Consider the following 12652-nt stretch of genomic DNA (forward strand, 5'->3'; position numbering starts at 1 on the left):
TATCTTAGCTTCTTAAGCTTTTACAGGTGAAAGGGTTTTGCCTCTGGCCAGGAGGGATTTTATAGCACTGTAAACAGACAGGTGGTTACCCTTCCCTTTATTTTTATGACAGTGTTCTACATAGGTAGGACTAAACAATTCCATTTGTCAACCCAACTGTTCATGGCCATCACAAACAGGATGAAGGCTCTCCCAGTATCATCAGAGAGAATTTCATTATGAATAGCCTCCTGTATTTGTGTATGTTGTTAGCTGGCTGGCATTTCCACACGGAGCAAAGTAACATGGCATTCCACAACATCGCAATGAGCCTTGTCAGTGTTTCTTGCGCAAGTCCCTATCTAGGACACTTGTAAAGTGGTAACTATAAGTCCCAGCTTCACATCCCCATTCTGGAGTCTCTTTTAAGTTTGGATGAGCTATGCGTGTACATAGATTCCCATGACTTCTGCTTCGTAGCTTGTGAGCCACCAAGAGTGGAATGGACATGTGCAATCGCTCAAAGAGGATAAAACGGTTACTAACCTTCCATGATTGTTGTTTTTCAAGATCTGTAGCACATGTCCATTCCACAACCCACTTTCCTACCCCTCTAGGTTGGAGTTGTATGGCAAAAAGGAAAGGGGGAGGGCAGGTTTTGGGGAAGTTGGACCCTTTATAGTGGCATGCAGTGATGTGCAATGGCAGAGGGTGTTTGAGCCAGACTGATGGATAACACTGAGGGAGAATTTTCCAGTGACTGAGTGTGGAGTGCACAAACACCGGGTGGTATGGACATGTGCAACACATCTCAAACAACAGCTTTGGAAGATTAGTAGCTATTTTTTTTTCTTGCTTTTTCAACTCACGATTGGTCTCTTATCTTTGAATGAACTAGTCTGTGAGCTGAACTAGTTGAATAAACTGAAATAAAGAAAATGTCTGCATCTGATAGCAGCAGTCTCTTCTGCAAATGCTGGTTTAGCATTCCAACAATGCCTGGTTCCAAGTGTTTGCCAATGACTTTCACGAGTTCAGTGATACAAGTTTCTTTAAAACTTTGCAGCAAATGTACTGCTTAATATTATTTTTTTTAAATTTTCTTAATTTAAATGATTTTAATAGGGCATAATAAATGTAGACTTTAACATAAATTGTCACTTTAATAAAAACAAACCTATTTATAATTACATCCAGGTTTATATATTTTTTTAAAATCAGGTTCTAATAGAAGTCCAATTCTCTCTCTTTTAAAGATCAACTTTTTTTATCCACCATGGGGCAGCTGGTGGTAAATCCTTCTCCAGTTCATGAGCTTGCAAAATAAGACAAAACTCATTTCCAAAGACCTCCCAGATTCTGGCTATGTCTACACTAGAAACCTTACAGCGGCACAGCTGTACCACTGCAGCTGAGCTACTGCAAGGTCTCCTGTGTAGACTCTCTATGCCCCTAGGGGAGAGAGCTCTCGCACTGGTATAATTTAAACCACCCCCAATGAGTGGCAATAGTTGTGTCAACGGGAGAGCATCTCCTGCTGACATAGCGCTGTCCACACTGGTGCTTCTGTTGGTGCAACTTATGTCAGTCAGGAGTGTGGTTTATTCACACCCCTGACTGACACAAGTTTTACTGAAGAAACCCTAGTGTAGGCATAGCTTAAGAGTTAATTTTTTTAAATAATAGTCTAGTCACACTTAAAAGTATTTAGTGACCCCAAAAAAACAACCTTCAATAATGCAGAGTTTAGGTAGCCCTTCACTGACAAAAGCACTGGTGGGGACAGTGCTATATCCGCAGGAGATGCTCTTCTGCCAATATAGCTACTGCTGCTCATTGGGGGTGCTTTAATTATGCCAGCTAGAGAGCTCTCCCGCTAGCATACAGCAGCTACACAGGAGAGTTTACAGCAGTACAGTGCAGCTGTACTACTGTAAAGTCCAAAGTGTAGACATAAATTCCAGTCTGCTGTTCTTTCCTCTGGTCTATGATTTGGATCACTAATGCTGTTCCATGCCCCCACTATTCTAGAACACTTAGAATAATTGTTCTTTAAATAGAAAAGTCTTGTCAGCCTCCACTGTAGTAGAGCTAGCTCTCTGCTTTAATATTGTATGAAATTAATCATCAGCAACTGCTTTGCTATATCCTGATTCCCAGCACAGGATAATCCTGAAATACAGGAAGCTCTAAGAGGGGTGAAGTGGGCCATTCAACTCAATATGATGTTCTGGGCTAATGAGAGCACCCTGTAGAGATGAGAACAGCCTGAAACAATAGCTCTCAGACATATGAACTGCTCCATTCATCTCAATGGGTGTTCCCATCCCCCTTCCCCAGTGTTTGAAAAACCTGTGATATGTATAAATCATACCTGTTCTCACCTCCTTGCTCCAGTCTCAGCAGTGTGTTCTTGGTACATGCTCCTAGCATGTCTATTCTCAGCTCCCCATCCCAAGCGGCAGGACCACAGAGCTTGAACCCCAGATGTCCGCTCACGTGTAGAGAAGGGAGAGACTGGCACAGACCCCTTCAGAGGGTCACGGTCCCCCAAATATGGGCTCTTGCTCCTCTGTTCATGCATGCTTGCATGCTCTGTGTACCTTGTGACCATTAGGCACGCGCCTGAAATGAAAGCTAAATTCTTTGGTGAATACCGTTCTGAATTTTGCTCCCCTAAAGGGGCAGTGGGCAGACCCTAGTTGGGGGTAACTCTTGAGCGACTGAGACCCTTGTTACAGGATCGGAGCACTGGTTTGATAGCCAAGTCTGGGCAAAAAAAGGACAATATGTCAGCCTTAAGAGAACTGTTTTTTCAGATTGCTATATCTTGGGAACCCCTCAGTCAAAATACCTCAAATGTGGCTCCTTAACTGTACCCTGTGCCCATATGAGGCACACCACATTTCAAGGCAATCTGAGTAACCGTGCCGGAGCATGTAGAAGAGCTGAGTTTTAAACAGAAAGCTGGTCTTGCCCTTAGCTATAGCAGGCCTGACAATCCGCTATAATAAACTCAGAGTTTGTCTATGCTTACAGCGGCACCAGTGCAGTGGCACTGGTTAGTGAAGACACTATCCATGCCAATAGGAGCGCTTCTCCCATCGGCATAGGTACTCCACCTCCCCAAGAGGTGGCAGCTGTGTTGACAGGAGAAGCCCACCCTTTAACACAGCGGTGTCTATGCTGGGGGTTAGGTCACTATGACTGTGTCGCTCAGGGGTGTGAATTTTCCACACCCCTTAGTGACGTAGTTATACTGACACAAGTTTGTAGTGTAGATGAGAGCTCAGCAAGGTTCACTGAATGTTTTTAATTAGTTTTATTTCTCTAGCGCTTATATGGAAGATAAAATGAATGAGAGAAGAAGATACTACATCATGGTTTCAGTCTGTTCTGATTTAATTAAAAAATAATAGCTAAGGCAGTAAAATAAAATACATTTTTTTTTAACGTAACCCCTTCACAAAGAATCACAAAACAGAAGGTACATAGAAATCAAATAGGCTGGTGGGTGATCCTGAAAAAATGAGAGGCTTTTTAGAAGCAAATTTTTGTGGACAAAGGTCATGCATAGAAAATTTGTGCAGAAAAGCTATCTGATTATAGTATTCACAAAAACACCAAGGAATCTGGTGGCACCTTAAAGACTAACAGATTTATTTGGGCATAAGTTTTTGTGGGTAAAAAACCACTTCTTCAGATGCATGGAGTGAAAATTACAGATGTAGACATTATATACTGCCCAAATAAATCTTAGTCTTTAAGGTTCCACCGGACTCCTTGTCGTTTTTGTGGATACAGACTAACACGGCTACCCCCGATACCTGATTGTAGTATTGTATTTGCTGTCTCTCATAACTTTTTAAAAAAGACAAATGATCGCTGACATTGTTTGAGGGGAAACACACATTTTTCAATGGAAAGCCCTTAGCTGACAGTTGCAGTCACAGCTCCCTGAAACATGTGTGCGACTGTTTGTGTTTGGTTCATTCCACTTGCTGCTTTAAATAGTCCTGTCCTTCTGGTGGATCCATGCATGCATTGTGAGAGACAGGGGCTGCTTCCTTGCATGACTGCGTGCAGACACTATGGCAGAAAGCTATCACCTCCTGCTGATTAACTCTTGGTCTGAGGTCAGCGTCAACTTTGAGTACTGCTACTTTTGAATGGTGGTGGTCAAGGAGGTAAGGAACTTGTTTATTACTGTAATTCATTTTTAAGTTGCATTTTATTTTTCTGTTTTGTTGTGAGTGGGGTTTTTGAAGCTGAGCTAATAGTTTTCTTCTCTCATGGTTCCCTCTAGGATTCAGAGAACAGGAGTGGTTCATGTCCAGAGTGAAGACTTGCTCCTGGACACTTCTGTCTTGCATCTCATCTGATGCAGTGGGGTCCATGGGATGTACCAGTCTTCAGGCGATGGAAGTGGGGAAATCACCGGGTGCTGGAGTACCATGAGGAGGTAATTTGAGAGCTGAGATTAATCTGGGGACATGAGGATTGGGGAATTGCCTGACTGTATATCTTCACTAGTGCCCCTCTAAAAAAAGAACAGGAGTACTTGTGGCACCTTAGAGACTAACAAATTGCCACAAGCACTCCTGTTCTTTTTGCGGATACAGACTAACGCGGCTGCTACTCTGAAACCTGTGATAATGCCCCTCTGTTTTCCTTTTCAGAATTCAGGAACGTGGGAGAGGTGCATCAAAGCAGCTACTGGATTATTGTGCCAACAAGTAGTAAAACAAGCACATTCACAGGTTATATATGTATAATGGCTGCTTAATTTTTCTTTTTTTCTTTTTTTTTTTTTTCCCCTGTAAACCCTCTGGAGGGGAAAACTAAACAAGAATATATTTAAGCTAAACATTTTTTTTGTATTTAATGTTTTTTGTAAAAGCTGATAAAATGTTTATTAAACATATATTTTGTCCCTCATTATTGCTCTTTGGATTGTAGCTACTGTGATTGGGTTTATACTGGACAGAGTTGAGACCATCCAAGTACATCATTGATTGCTTTTGTGCAACTGATAATGTGTGAACAGAGTTGGCATGTAACCACTATTGATAGGTTGTTGCTGTCTAAACTACTTGCAGTAGCATGGCTGCTCTAAATTGTATCAGTGGACCAGCTTAGCATAGATCGGGCAAGGGTTGGTTGAGAGCAGAGAGATCTTGAAAGCCTCAGGATGTGGGCTTGTGTTGCAAATCCTCCTCATTTTTTTTTCTTTCCTGCAATGACTTTTTAATTATCAGATTACTCCTGGGCATGTTGAATTATTTAAATTTTAGTTCTTGCAGTTTCTTGCTCTTTAGGATTACATATTTGTCAGATGTACTAATGAAGATTACTGCAAGTAATTTAAAACTCATCTATACATGTTTACTATTGTGTTTTTGGAAAAAATTCCATGGAATGGATTAACTTTATTTTGTGTCTTTCTTGTGGCCTTTTATTGCAGTTTTAATATTAAACGTTGAAAGTCTTATTGGATTGTTTATAGTTACGTTAAACTGTCTGTTTTCCAGTTAAGTGTAGCCCTGACACATTTCTGACTTGACTTTTATATTTTAAAGTTATAATTCATAAATAGCAAATTCAGGAAATGTAATTAATCAGTACTCTGATTAAATACAAATGTAGATACCAATAAAAGCTAAGATAGGATCTGTTTCTCAACACTAGGGAGCACTAATATTTCATGAAATTGAAAACAAAACAAACCTTTATTGCAGGGGTGGCCAACCTGAGCTGGAGAAGGAGTGAGAATTTACCAATGTACATTGCCAAAGAGCCACAATAATATGTCAGCAGCCCCCCGCTCCCAGTGTCTCCCGCCCACTGGCAGCCCTGCTGATCAGTGCCGCCTCCTCTCTCCCCGCACCTCCCAATCAGCTGTTTCGTGGCATGCAGGAGGCTCCGGGGGGGGGGGGGGAGGAGCGAGGGCATAGCAGGCTCAGGGGAGAGGGCAGGAAGGGGTGGAGTGGGGGAGGGCCTGTGGCAGAGCCAGGGGTTGAGTAGTGAGCACCGCCCCGGCTCACTGGAAAGTTGGCGCCTGTAGCTCTAGCCCTGGAGTCGACTCCTATACAAGGAGCCGCATATTAACTTCTGAAGAGCTGCATGTGGCTCCGGAGCCACAGGTTGACCACCCCTGCTTTACTGTATCAGTAGCATTCATATAGAAATAAATAATTTTATTGCTTCGACTGTCTCAAAATATTTTTTGTTACCAAACAGTTTTTCGGTGCAGAAATGAAAACAACAAGCAGCATTATTATAAGAATACAATTTCTGACTTCTTTTCATTTTCTTGTAGGAATGATTACTCTGTTGCCTTGGAAATGAAGTGATTACCCTGCTGGTGTAAATGTAGGGCAGAAGATCAATGGTGTGGGCAGTATGGAGCTAACGAACGGGCAGTCGAGCAATGTTAATATTGTCGCTACTGCTTCAGAGGTAAGGACTACAAGCCTACAGCCCCTTATTAGTTGGTCAGATATTTAAATCCATAAAATGTATAGGGTTACAAACTGCCCCCTCCTCCCCAAATTGAAACAGTGACTTTTTTTCTTTCTACAAAGATACATTGTGCAGCAGGGTCTTATTCTGTGGATTGTCTCTGACATTTGACAATTCATATTTAATTTAGTTCAAAATTTTGAGTTTTTAGAATGCTTACCAGCCAGGAGCATGAATCAGCCTGTGTGGATTTATCATAGGCAATAAGTGCCCCTCCTCAGTTTCTATGGATGTGGTAGAAGCTTTTCGGCTCTTGTTGTGTCTGTTTATTCTATCAAACTGTGCCTGGTGTGTAAAAGGAGTCTTACTGAAAACCCTTACGCAGTTCCAATTTTTATTTTATACTTAACTTTTGAAAATAATTTCAAGCTCAGTAAATGGATGAGGCTTTGGCACGCTTTTGTTGATGAAGCTCCTCATATCAGCTGTCTTCTCCAAAGCTTTGTCACACTGCCTGGGTGCCACAGGTGGAGTGTTAGAGCCTCTCTAAAGCACACACTGTAGTCTTGCTTATAGTGGAGCATCTCTCTTCCTGTTGCTTGTCTCAGTCCTCTTGGTGCCCCCACCCTGGCCTTTCCAGAGCCTTCAAATAGACTCTTGTTTCTTCGGTCCTTTGCTTATAGGCTGTATGTTGCACATACAGCAGACCCTATGGTGGGTTACTTGATTGCCCTTTCTCATTTAACAGCAGTTAGAAAGACACATGAAGTACTTTTCATGGATAAGCCATAGGACATTCACGCTGCTGAGCTATGTGCTTGGGAAATGGGCTCCTACCTTTGTAGTGGGTTCTGGTTTAAGGGTAGGGGCTTGTTATATCTTATTCAGTACCCTGTTTTTATCTTCAGGAGACCTTAGGATGTGATGGTGACAAGACAAATGTCCCTTGCTTCCTGGATGATCAGGATGAATCATAAGGTTCTCCATAAATATATTTCCTCAGAGATAGATGTTATATGAGTAGAGATAACACACCCCATGTGCTTCCACTGAGAACTAGAGATTGACTTCCATCCAGAAATCGCCCACTTTTTTTTTTAGGCTTCTCATTCAATGAGTCTTGGTCCTTTCTAGGAACAGGAGGACCAAGAAGATATGGTGATGTTATCAAAGAGCTTTATTTGGACCCCATCTCCCTATAACATATAAGGGAAGTTAGGGTCAGTGTGGTGGATTCATGAATCCTTAATGTAGTTTAGAGGGCCTCCAGGATCTGTCTTATAAAATTTTTCCAATTCAGTCCTTCCCTGAAGTATGATTTTAGGTACCATAATATCAGGAAAACTTAAAACTGGAATGGAATTGGTGAAATTCCAACTGGCAAAGTGTGCGGGGAGGGAGGGTGTGTTGAGAACATATCTACTTCTATAGCAAGGTGACTGACTGCACAAAGCTCAGAATTCTAGAAGAACATCACTCCCCATTCTTATTGGTGTCTTTGTGTGTACTACTTTTGGCACAGTGTGTGATGTGTCTTCACATTGCTGGTTTTCATGTTTAGCTCTGTCTGGATGACTGGCTGATCAAGGACAGTACTTGTCATGGATGTGAGTGTTACTGTCAGAAGCTGTCACAAAGGTTTGGAGTAAACACTTCAAGTATGTGTCAGTATAGATTCCACTGCTGGTGTACATGTGTCTAAAGCACATGAGATTGGATTTTTTTTTTGAATAGCAGTGTTTGTTGAGGCTAATCATTTGCTCAGTGCCTCCTCATTCTCTTGTGTAAGGGCATAAAGGGTGGAGTGACTGTAACACTACTTCAGTTTCCTCTTACTTCCATGTCAGTGAGATGGGACTCAGTGAGTGTCTGACCCGCTACTTCTGCTGAGCTTCAAACTCTCTTCCTTTTCTTGACTAGTTTGCCAAAGAGAATTTATCTTTGCCCTCCTTGTCCCCTAATTTCTTTAATTTGCACAATTCTGCAAAAAAGAGACTCACCCCGTACAGCGGGTGAGGGGCCTTGTCCTGACTGCTATGATGTTTAAATCCTTAGAGTTTAAAGAGCAAGGGTGGTTTAGTGATTAGCTTCAGACTTGGAAGACCTGCGTTCAAGTCTCTGCTCCACCAGAGACTTCCTGTGTGACCTTGGGCAAGTCACTTGGCCAGTCTGCCTTAGTTCCCTATCTGTAGCATGGGGATAATAATACTTCCCTACCTCACAGGGATGTTGTGAGAATAAAAACTTTATAGATTAGAAAGTGCTTTGAGGTCTACTGATGAGAAGTGCTGTATAAGAACTAGGTAATATATTAAACACTGCCTGACCTGCAACAGATTCATCCCCTTGGTCAATAAAATAGCCACTGACTAAGCCCATCTGGGGGAGAGTAACATCCCCGAAATGGGTTAATATGCATATCCTTCTTGAATGCTCTCAAGTCAAGGGTCATGCCGCTGAAGCTGTAACTGCTTGGGCAAACCGTGTGTCTCTTCAGATCCAGAGGAGATGGCCCCCTCCAAAAAAATCAGCTGAAAGGGTCATTGTTGGCTAGGGTTCCCTTGAGCATGCTCTGGGGCCCTGTGGCCCTACAAAGGCAGGAAAGAATCATCATAGAATCATAGAATATCCAGGTTGGAAGGGACTTCAAGAGGTCATCTAGTCCAACCCCCTGCTCAAAGTAGGACCAGTCCCCAACTAAATCATCTCAGCCAGGGCTTTGTCAAGCCGGATCTTAAAAACCTCTAAGGAAGGAGATTCCACCACCTCCCTAGGTAACCCATTCCAGTGCTTCACCACCCTCCTCGTGAAAAAGTTTTTCCTAATATCCAACCTAAATCTCCCCCACTGCAACTTGAGACCATTACTCCTTGTTCTGTCATCTGCTACCACTGAGAACAGTTTAGATCCATCCTCTTTGGAACCCCCTTTCAGGTAGTTGAAAGCAGCTATCAGATCCCCCTCATTCTTCTCTTCTGCAGACTAAACAATCCCAGTTCCCTCAGCCTCTCCTCATAAGTCATGTGTTCCAGTCCCCTAATCATTTTTGTTGCCCTCCGCTAGGCGCTTTCCAATTTTTCCACATCCTTCTTGTAGTGTGAGTCCCAAAACTGGACACAGTACTCCAGATGAGGCCTCACCAGTGTCGAATAGAGGGTAACGATCACGTCCCTCGATCTGCTGGCAATGCCCCTACTTATACAGCCCAAAATGCCATTGGCCTTCTTGGCAAAAAGGGCACACTGTTGATTCATATCCAGCTTCTCGTCCACTGTAACGCGTAGGTCCTTTTCTGCAGAGCTGCTGCCTAGCCATTTGGTCCCTAGTCTGTAGTGGTGCATGGGAGTCTTCCATCCTAAGTGCAGGACTCTGCACTTGTCCTTGTTGAACCTCATCAGATTTCTTTTGGCCCAATCCTCTAATTTGTCTAGGTCCTCTGTATCCTATCCCTACCCTCCAGCGTATCTACCTCTCCTCCCAGTTGAGTGTCATCTGCAAACTTGCAGTGCGTGCAATTCATGCCATCCTCCAGATCATTAATGAAGATATTGAACAAAACCAGCCCCAGGATCAACCCTTGGGGCACTCCACTTGATACTGGCTGCCAACTAGACATGGAGCCATTGATCACTACCCATTGAGCCCGACAATCTAGCCAGCTTTCTATCCACCCTATAGTCCATTCATCCAGCCCATACTACTTTAACATGCTGGCAAGAATACTGTGGGAGACCGTGTCAAAAGCTTTGCTAAAGTCAAGGAATAACACGTCCACTGCTTTCCCTTCATCCACAGAACCAGTTATCTCATCATAGAAGGCAATTAGATTAGTCAGGCATGACTTGCCCTTGGTGAATCCATGCTGACTGTTCCTGATCACTTTCCTCTAAGTGCTTCAGAATTGATTCCTTGAGGACCTGCTCCATGATTTTTCCAGGGTTTGAGATGAGGCTGACTGGCCTCTAGTTCCCTGGATCCTCCTTCTTCCCTTTTTTAAAGATGGGCGCTACATTAGCCTTTTTCCGGGGCTTCCCCCGATCCCCATGAGTTTTCAAAGACAATGGCCAATGGCTCTGCAGTCACATCCGCCAACTCCTTTAGCACTCTCGGATGCAGTGCATCGGGCCCAATGGACTTGTGCTCGTCCAGCTTTTCTAAATAGTCCCGAACCACTTCTTTCCCCATGGAGGGCTGGTCATCTTCTCCCCATGCTGTGCTGCCCAGTGCAGTAGTCTGGGAGCTGTCCTTGTTTGTGAAGACAGAGGCAAAAAAAGCATTGAGTGTATTAGCTTTTTCCATATCCTCTCTCACTAGGTTGCCTCCCTCATTCAATAAGGGGCCCACATTTTCCTTGACTTTCTTCTTGTTGATAACATACCTGAAGAAACCCTTCTTCTTACTCTTAACATCTCTTGCTGCAAGTCCAAGTGTGATTTGGCCTTCCTGATTTCACACCTGCATGCTTGAACAATATTTTAATACTCCTCCCTGGTTATTTGTCCAATCTTCCACTTCTTGTAAGATGCCATCAGTTGACACAGACTACTTTTGGCATGTGTTGCTACAACGCAATCACTGGAGCTGACAATGCCAACATCAGCTCCTTAAACTTGGCACTAGCCTCAACACCAAGAACTCTGGAACTGATGTCATCATTGGTGCTAGCGTTGGTGCCACACCATGAGGGCATGACCAAAAAGAGCCCCAACCCTGCTCCAAGCCTGAAGAGACATTGTCCAGTAAAGAAGGGATGCATCACTCCTCCAAAGACAGGGTGTCTAAGTCATCTGAGAGTGTTGCACATTAATCGGACATCGGCGCCAACTAAGGTGCCTGCACCAACAGCCATTCTGATTACAAGCCTGAGATAAGTGTGTGTGTTTTCCTCAGCTCCCGTCCCCTAATGCTCCTACTCTACTTGCGCTAAATTGATGACATCTTCATCATCTGGACCTATGGAAAAGAAGCCCTTGAGGAATTCCACCATGATTTCAACAATTTCCATCCCACCATCAACCTCAGCCTAGACCAATCCACACAAGTGGTCCATTTCCTGGACACTACAGTGCTAATAAGCGATGGTCGCATAAACACCACCCTATACCGGAAACCTACTGACCACTATACTTAGCTACATGCCTCCAGCTTCCATCCAGGACACCACACGATCCATTAGAATCATAGAATATCAGGGTTGGAAGGGACCTCAGGAGGTCATCTAGTCCAACTCCCTGCACAAAGCAGGACCAATCCCCAATTTTTGCCCCAGATCCCTAAATGGCCCCCTCAAGGAATGAACTCACAACCCTGGGTTTAGCAGGCCAATGCTCAAACCACTGAGCTATCCCTCCCCCAATTGTCTACATTGTCTACAGCCAAGCTCTAAGGTACAACCGTATTTACTCCAGTCCCTCAGACAGAGACAAACATCTACAAGATCTCGATCAAGCATTCTTAAAACTACAATACCCACCTGCTGAAGTGAAGAAACAGATTGACAGAGCCAGAAGAATACCCAGAAGTCACCTACTACAGGACAGGTCCAACAAAGAAAATAACAGAGTGCCACTAGCTGTCACCTTCAGCCCCCAACTAAAACCCCTCCAGCGCATCATCAAAGATTTACAACCTATCCTGAAAAATGATCCCTCACTTTCACAGATCTTGGAAGACAGGCCATTCCTTGCTTACAGACGGCCCCCCAACCAGAAGCAAATACTCTCCAGCAACCACACAACAAAAACACTAACCCAGGAACCTATCCTTACAACAAAGCCCGATGCCAACTCTGTCCATATATTTATTCAAGAGACACCCTCATAGGACCTAATCACATTAGCCACGCTATCAGGGGCTGGTTCACCTGCACATCTACCAATGTGGTATATGCCATCATGTGCTAGCAGTGCCCCTCTGCCATGTACATTGGGCAAACCGGACACAAATCTGATATTGGGAATCATAACGTTCAAAAACCGGTAGGAGAACACTTCAATCTCTTTGGTCACTTGATTACAGACCTAAAAGTGGCAATTCTTCAACAAAAAACCTTCAAAAACAGACTCCAACAAGAACTGCTGAGCTTGAATTAGTATGCAAACTAGATACCAATAACTTGGGTTTGAATAGAGACTTGGAGTGGCTGGGTCATTACACATATTGAATCTATTTCCCCATGTCACACCTTCTTGTCAACTGTGTAAATGGGCCA

General features: G+C 43.5%; 1 protein-coding gene across 6 annotated transcripts in view; it reads left to right on the forward strand.

Annotated features, from left to right (window-relative positions):
• Positions 1–12652, forward strand: part of RALGPS2 (Ral GEF with PH domain and SH3 binding motif 2) — a 279019-nt gene that overhangs the window by 35118 nt on the left and 231249 nt on the right. For 4 of the 6 annotated variants that reach the window (XM_073356496.1, XM_073356498.1, XM_073356497.1 and 1 more), the window contains exons 2-4: positions 4286–4441; positions 4659–4739; positions 6299–6438. The exons of 1 other annotated variant lie outside the window; for it this stretch is intronic. In XM_073356496.1, coding sequence (XP_073212597.1) covers positions 6382–6438 — 57 coding nt within the window. In that variant the 5' untranslated portion in view covers positions 4286–4441; positions 4659–4739; positions 6299–6381. Of the gene's footprint in view, positions 1–3910; positions 4167–4285; positions 4442–4658; positions 4740–6298; positions 6439–12652 lie in introns of those variants that run through there. One more of the 6 variants, XM_073356495.1, reaches the window with a different exon arrangement.

The sequence above is a fragment of the Lepidochelys kempii genome, chromosome 8 (assembly GCF_965140265.1).
Source record: "Lepidochelys kempii isolate rLepKem1 chromosome 8, rLepKem1.hap2, whole genome shotgun sequence".
NCBI classification, from domain to species: Eukaryota; Metazoa; Chordata; order Testudines; family Cheloniidae; genus Lepidochelys; species Lepidochelys kempii.